Source organism: Solanum stenotomum, unplaced genomic scaffold (assembly GCF_019186545.1).
Source record: "Solanum stenotomum isolate F172 unplaced genomic scaffold, ASM1918654v1 scaffold17538, whole genome shotgun sequence".
Taxonomy (NCBI): Eukaryota; Viridiplantae; Streptophyta; class Magnoliopsida; order Solanales; family Solanaceae; genus Solanum; species Solanum stenotomum.
In genome coordinates, this window is record NW_026024602.1 from 279,752 (window position 1) to 287,890 (window position 8,139).

Here is an 8,139-nt window from a genome sequence, read left to right on the forward strand (position 1 = left end):
AGAGAAGGAAGAGGATCTAATTTCACGTTATTATTAATTATAGATAAGAATTTGGACGAATATTCGTTTGAATAAAAATACCAATCTTTTAAATAAATTTAATTGCAATTTTGAAAGTTGAAATAAATTGAATAACGATAAAAGATGGAATATCCTGTATAATATGGCTCTATAAGACATTAGTACCCTAACAACAACACAAAGGGACGTTCTATTAAATATCCCAAGTCTTCAATTAATTTATTATATCGGTGTAATCTCTTAGGTGATATCTGTTGAGAGTTTAATGAGAATTTTGAACTATAAATGGAGAAGTACAATTACGAGTTTTTAGTGAAATATATTGTAATTTATTATGATAAGAATAATTCTGAATTAATTTTTAAAACTATTGTGAAGTCGTAGTAATTAATTATGTGATTCCTACAATGTCCATATTTAACCAGAATTTGGAATCCTATTTCTAATGAGAAAAGGAGAAGACATGTTTTCAGTTTCAAATTTGGATTGGGAAAAGATCCCTATAAATAGGGGTTTTCCAAACCTAGAAAATCCATTAGTTTTCTATAGGATATTTGACCAGTATTGAAGTGTTCGACTGTGAATTTGGGATCACTAACTTGTAGACTACTTGCTTAAAGATATTCGTGCTCACACTTCAAGAGGTATTCCAAAAATTAAATTTCAATTAGTTTATGTATTCTAGCATGATCATATGTGTTGTAACATAAATATGTGTAATCTATTATTAATGTAAGCATTATGTTTCTGAAATGTTTTCGCTATGCATATATTTTTCAACACTATCTTGAGAAAAATACAAAAGTGTACACAAATTTTACTTCTACTTGTTAAAGATTATTTTAAAAAAATACTCGACTCAAATAACACATCTCAAAATAGTATAAAAACATAAATAAAAATCATAACAAATTGGAGTAACAACAAAACATTACATAACATCAAAAAAATAAAAAATAAAAAAACTAAAGCACATTAGACAACGAGAAATCTTATATTTAGTTTATAGATTAATCATTGTCCTTACACATACACATACATTTTTTTTTTTCAATTGGCATTGTAATAATGTGTTTACAAATAATAATTATAATTATAATAATAAATTATAGGCACATTTTCTAGTATTTATAAGGGGGAAATGAAGAAAAAAAAAGGGACAAATTAGCAAGTTTCAACAAATAATAGTCTAGAAAGTACAATAGAGAGATCAATTGCAATAATTTAATCTACGATTCTTTATTCTTAATCAGACGTCTTCAATTCATATTTTTGAATATAAATTAAAAAAGTTGTAACTTACAACGTATGAATCTGAATTTAATTACTAGTTCACTTTGGATACTATATATCTTTTAAAAAATAATGATTAATATAAATATTTTATTATAATACTCATATTAATATAATCTTTACGAAAAGTCTTTTTTATTTTAATTGATGGAAAAGTCGAAGAAAATCCTTAGGCGGTTTTTTAATAATCAGTTTACTTTTAATTCTTTTAAAATTAGGAAAAGACGCAACTCTTTGCCTATATAAACCCAACGAATGCCTTCTAATTTTCCTCCCCCTTCTTCCTTTTCTTCTTACAAAAACACTACTACACTTTCACTACGGAGAAAAATTCTTTGTGAATCTTCGTTTTCTTCTCTCAAATCATCCCCATTTTGATTCTTGGTACGTTTTTCTATCTGGGTTTTTCTCCATTTTCTCTAATTTTTGTTTTTGCGTACGGTTTGCTGAGAAATATTGCAGAATTTGGAATTTGTTATGAGTTTATTTTGATGTTTTTGATACTAAAGATTGTTCATTTTGATGTGTATGTTGATGGGTCGAAGTTATTTTTTTGATTTTTTCCTTATTGGTTTATTTGTTTTCTCTGTTATTATATTGTATATATTTGCGTAATGATGGCTGGGGAAGATGATATTTTGATGTTTTTGATACCAAAGTTTGTCACTTTTGATGTGTGTGTTGATGGGTTGAAGTTATTTTTTTTTTGTTTTTCCTTCTTGGTTTATCTATTTATCTCTGTTATTATGTTATATATATGTGTAATGATGGGTGGGAAAGATGGTATTTTGATGTTTCTGGAACTAAAGTATGTTTATTTTGATGTGTATGTTGAAGGGTCGAAGTTAATTTTTTTTGTTTTCCTTCTTGGAATTTTTATTTTCTCTGTTATTATATTAAATGATATGTGCATAATGATGATCGATGGGTGAGAAAGATTGCATTTGGATGTTGTTGGAACCAAAGTATGTTTATTTTGATGTGTGTATTGAGGGTTGATGTACCAAAGTATGTTTATTTTGATGTGTATTTTGGAGGGTCAAAGTTAATTATTTGACACACTGAACTAGTTTTGGTTAAAATGATATTTATATGTGTTGAAGAATGAAGAATGATGTTTTCTTGGAATTTTGATTACAGTATTTGTAATGTTAAAATTTATTCTGTGATGAACTGTGCTGATTCATGAATGTAACAGTTTATGAAGAATGATGAGAAATCTAAGGGGAAAGTTTCCTGCTTTTTTCTGTTAAATGATTTGCTGGTGTTTGATGTTAATTTCTTGGATGATTAGAATGATGTTGTTAGTTTATTAAGTTCATTAATAATATTTGTTCTAATGATTTGTACTTTGAAGAAGCTTGTAGTTTTTCTATTTTGAGAAGTTTTTTTTATTTTTTTATTTTGTGAATTCTGAGGGTCAAGGGTCCACTTCCTTTTGGCTTGATGTTAAAAATGAGTAGTAGGTTATGGACTTGTGGCTTTTGTTTTTATATGAACATAAAACTAGTAGGGACATATAGAATATTAGCCCTTTTCTGTTCTTGTAATAATCATATATCTGCTGATTCAAGGTGTTGTTTTGTGAAACTCAATAATTGAGAAGCCATCATGAAGAAGTATAGATTGAGACTTAGATTGAATTTTCCAATTGGTTTTTGTGGATTTAGATTATCTTTGTCAACTGTTCTTACGTATTTCATTTCTTTACTCAAGTTTTTTTAGGCCAAGATGGAATATGGACATGTTCAGAGGCCAAAATACGACTGTCTTCTTTTCGGTATGATATCTTTTCTGAAAAATTTAGTAGTTAAATCCCATTTGTTCATTCATTTCATCATTTATTTATCTTTATGCAAGTTTGATGATAAAGCATTTTGAAATTTACAGATCTAGATGACACTCTTTATCCCCTTAGTGCTGGTCTCGCGACTAGTGTTCGCCAGAATATTGAAGGTATACATGATTTTTCAACAAAGTTGTAAGACGAAATGCACCCTTTTAAAATGGTAATCTTGTGTCTAATTTAGGAATTAATGTGCTTCTGCAGATTATATGGTTGAAAAGCTTGGCATAGAACAAAGCAAAATTGAGGAGTTGGGTAATTTACTGTACAAGAATTATGGAACCACAATGGCAGGCCTAAGGGTAAAGTTCTTTCTGATTTTTTTTCTCAAATTTTACCCTTTTAGAATCAAATTTTGATCATCCAAACGAAGTTTTATTTTGACAACATTTAACTTAATGAGACAACTTGTTTATTTTTGGCAGGCAATTGGCTACGATTTCGACTATGATGAGTACCATAGGTGAATATTTGTAGCACTCCATTAGTTTTATACTCTCATTGTATTGTATTGGGTTATTGAACTTAAAGTGCCAATTTGTTTTCTACAGTTTTATCCATGGTAGATTACCTTATGAAAATTTGAGGCCCGACCCTGTTCTGAGAAATCTTTTGCTAAGCATTCCCATACGCAAAGTTGTAAGTCCATAATCACAATTCATATGCATTTTATAGCCATTGAAAATGGCTGGTTGTGTAGCATTTTCTAAATTCTTTTTTTTTTCGGTGTAACAGATCTTCACTAATGCTGATAAGGTCCATGCTCTGAAAGCTCTGAGTAAACTTGGATTGGAAGATTGTTTCGAAGGGATATTATGCTTTGAGACACTGAATCCAGTTCACAAGAGCACTCCATCAGATGACGAAGACGACATTGAGTTTGTTGGATCAGCCATATCCTCCAACGCCACTGCTACTAACGGCTCTGAGATTTTTGACATTATTGGACACTTTTCTCAACCTAAGGCTGGATCAGTGTTGCCAAAGACACCAATTGTCTGCAAACCTTCTGAAGTTGCCATTGAACGGGCTTTAAAGATTGCCAACATTAACCCACACAGAACAGTAAGAACTTTAACTGTTTCATTCTTGAATATACTACTTCAAGAATCACTGCTATCTTAACGTACTCATTTGGAAAAATTTCTATGTTACAGCTTTTCTTTGAAGATAGTGTCCGTAACATTCAAGCTGGCAAGCGTTTAGGTCTTGATACAGTATTGGTAAGTAGTTGTACTCCCTTTGTTTCATTTTAACTGTCAACTCTAATACTCGACCTTCATACTTTCCTATCTAGGGTCATGTAGCCATGTCCTGTCTAATCTTGTGCACTATTACCTCTAATGTTCATGTGTTGTTGCTGTTACATTTCAGGTTGGAAATTCCCAAAGAGTTGCAGGTGCAGATTATGCATTAGAAAGCATCCACAACATAAGAGAAGCAATACCACAACTTTGGGAAGTTGACAGGCTGGCTGAAGTTAACTACTCTGGTGTAGCTGTTGAGACATCTGTCACAGCTTAGAATCAGTAGTAGTACTATATCATCATCATGTTGTTGGCAGAAGAAAAAAAAAATCAAGAATGATTATGGGAAGATCCAAATATCCTGTCAAATTTGATTTAAATGATGTTGATGTTTTGTTGTCATTATTATCAATTAATAACTAGTTATAGTATTTCCTTTCCATTCACAAATCTTGTAAATAAATTCTATATTTATCAGTCTACCTTTCTATGATTATATAATAAAGTTCAATTATTAATTATTCCAAAGGATAAAGTTTTGCATCTCTTTCAGCTTATTATGATATTAGTGGGGGCTATAAATCAACCATAGTCAGGGGCGGCTCAACGTAGTTGGGGGCCTAAAGCGAAATTTCAATTCGAGGCCTAAAATATAAACAAACTTCGTATACATATTTATTCAAATTTTATTTCTACAAGTAATAAATTGATAAATATTGAATAAAAATAAGAGTTAGAACCATAGAATCTCATGAAGTTGATGACTTGATATACCCCATTTTAATATGCTTGTTGTAATGCTTCAAGCTAAAATTTAAAAACAAATAAAAAAGAATTTGTAGTTCACTTTGTTCAACACTTTTTAGTCTTCATTATTAATTTTTATTTTTAACAACGTACAAAAAATGTTAAAGTGGGTAAAACAATATATTTTTAAAATATTATACTTTTAATCATAAATAATCAATTTTTTCTATAAAATTTTTAACACATATTTATTCTTGATAAAAATTTGGGGCCCTAAAATTTAGGGGCCTAAGGCATAAGCCTTATTTTACAAAGCATAGAGCCGCCCCTTACCATAGCCCACATATTTTATAAGGTGTTTACAGAAATTGTATTATTATCCAAATAACTCAAGAAGATTGGATTAAAGATTGCGATAATGCTGTTTGTCTTGATATAGAACGTATGCTATAGTATAAAATAAATAAATCATTCTAAAGATAACTTAACCGTCATATTAAAATGTTATCAACAAGATGGCGTAACGCATCAAACATGATTCACATGGGATGGATATTGATACTAATACGTTATTTACAAATATAACAGAATATGATTAAGATGTATAATCAATCTGGCATCAGCACAATAATGTGGCTTGGAATTTTTTGTTATTTTTCAAGATTGTGACTAATTGACATGTTGTGTAATTAAAGGTTTGATGGGGTACAAAATGATGTCATTTAATGGCCTGCCATTTCCATGTGAAGCCAAACTGATATTATTAATAACAACTATATGTTTGATTTAACATAACCTAGTTTGAGGCATATGTGGATGGATTGCAACTAGGCCAGAATATCATAATCCTTGATCTTTATATTTTCTTATTTAGAAACATATTCTTGATGAGCGGTAGATATATCATATCGCTGTGCATAATAACTTCTTTTAAATTACTCCTCGACCTATACCCTTTCCTCTTCTCAAACATACCACCACCAAATTCTCGCACCTCATTACTAAGGCGTTTGTTTATTTTCTTTAGAAACTCGAATCATTTCAATCTCACTTTAGGCATCCAGTTCCATATGTATAAATTGATGTTAATACAACTTTTAAGTCATTAGCATACCATACGTTTATATTAACTCTATATGTGATGCATTAACCCAAAACTATCATTAATTTAACATAACTTTTGCTACTATATATCATCAATAATCAATATACTATAAGATATATCATATTATGTTTATACTTACAATAAAGTTCCATTTGATATTTTTTATTTTTTTTGGCTTTGGGTAGATGGGGGTGGCAGGGTGAAGGATCATGTTTTGGGTGGGATTGCGTTTATTTCTTTTGTCTCATTGTTCTTTTTATATTTTAAATTTTTATATGGAGGATAGATTATTAAATAAAATTTCTATTTTAATGGGATTGAAATTTGGATTTCGATGATATTTAAATCGTTGTATTTTATCATGACTTTGCTTTACTATTATTTTATTTTCTTGATTTTGAATGAACTGTCCCTTAAATGGATTGATGTTTAATTTGTCTCTTTGATTTTCAAATATTTATTAAATTTATTGTATGTTTGTCTTCACCTATTCAATAAAAATTTGGTGATAAAAGTACTCTTACCCACATGACTCGGTTGCTAAAGAGTTACACCTGCTTAGGTATACATTTGATTGCCAAAGAGACAAAAATTAAAAATCAACTCATTTCAAGAATTAACTATCCAATTTTATGTTGATTCACATATTTTTTTTCTCTCTAAAAAGGATAGATAATAGATGCCCAAAACACATAAATTCAATTTATGAACACTCCTACAATTTCTGACCCTACAATGACAGAACCTAGAAAGCTGCTCTTTTTTTCTGTCTCGTGGTTTGATACCGTCTAACCTCTAGCTAGGAAGTCTTGGATTCGTATACCATGTAGGTGAGAAAATCGTTCGTGTCAACTATCTTTATTCTCCTAAAATATTACACAATTTATGTCTTTTTCTTATTTTTTTTTTCTTTTTTTTACAAATTTCAGAAATTATGCCTTATATGACTTCGATTTCTAAAGACTTATGGCTCACTAGGTATACATTCAGTTTTTAAAAGAGAAAAAAAAATCCTAAGACCAACTCATTTTAAGAAAAATTAATACAATTATGTTCATTCATGGACTACCTTCTCTTATTCCTTAAATTTAGGTGATAATTTTTTTGGAAATGGTTAGTTTTGGACATGTTGTATACACTAAAAAATACAAATATATATTAGTTGTATGCTTGACATTTCGGGGTGATGATTTTAAATGTATTGTATATGCTAGTAATATAATTTATACAGAGTGCAAATATAATGTATTTCATTTGTGTGCATATATAATATATCTAGTGAAATTATATGTGTTGATACAATTAGATTGAATAAATATATACACTGTATCATGTGAAATTGTATATATTAATGCAACTAAGTTGGGCGACCAAAAGTAATGTATCCAACAAAATTAAACAAATAAATATACCTAGATTGAAGGAATAGATACAACTCCAATATCATAACTACGAATCGTAACTAAACAAATTATAACCACTAATAATAATCATACATGGAAATACTGATTTCTAATAAAGATTGACTCCTTATAGTGAATATGTAAAAGGTATATAACCATTGAAGATCGACTTCTTATAGTGAATATGGTAAGAGGTGTATAAGCAACTAACCATTAATTTTTCCTTTCGATGAGCGAGAGGAGAAGTGTTGTTTGCCAGCGAACGTAGAAGGTTGTATATGCAATGTGTCTTTAGGCCCAATGATAGGGTGTGACTCCAACCGCATCAGGTTTACTTTATAGGCCCAACAAGTAGACCATAAAACCCCATGAGAAGTTGATAAGGTGACATGAAAATCTGACAAATGGATAAGAAAATGTACAAAAATCCCAACTAATAACTAATATACTCTAATAAGTTCACACACTACATTTGAT

General features: G+C 29.7%; 1 protein-coding gene across 1 annotated transcript; it reads left to right on the forward strand.

Moving 5' to 3' along the window:
- The first annotated feature begins 1,539 nt into the window (after window positions 1-1,539).
- On the forward strand, window positions 1,540-4,705 carry LOC125850492 (uncharacterized). Its single transcript, XM_049530339.1, has 9 exons — window positions 1,540-1,698; window positions 3,031-3,094; window positions 3,205-3,270; window positions 3,365-3,462; window positions 3,586-3,623; window positions 3,712-3,799; window positions 3,896-4,225; window positions 4,318-4,383; window positions 4,535-4,705. The coding sequence occupies exons 2-9, from the start codon at window positions 3,046-3,048 to the stop codon at window positions 4,682-4,684; spliced, it is 885 nt and encodes a 294-aa protein (XP_049386296.1). The 5' UTR covers window positions 1,540-1,698; window positions 3,031-3,045; the 3' UTR covers window positions 4,685-4,705.
- Window positions 4,706-8,139: the final 3,434 nt, after the last annotated feature.

What these genes read in the sequence shown, in the direction of transcription:
- LOC125850492 (XM_049530339.1), top strand. Translation starts at nt 3,046, where the DNA reads ATGGAATATGGACATGTTCAGAGGCCAAAATACGACTGTCTTCTTTTC. An exon ending in GCATTCCCATACGCAAAGTT is followed by an intron (nt 3,800 to 3,895) that starts GTAAGTCCATAA and finishes TCGGTGTAACAG; the next exon opens with ATCTTCACTAATGCTGATAA. An exon ending in TAGGTCTTGATACAGTATTG is followed by an intron (nt 4,384 to 4,534) that starts GTAAGTAGTTGT and finishes GTTACATTTCAG; the next exon opens with GTTGGAAATTCCCAAAGAGT.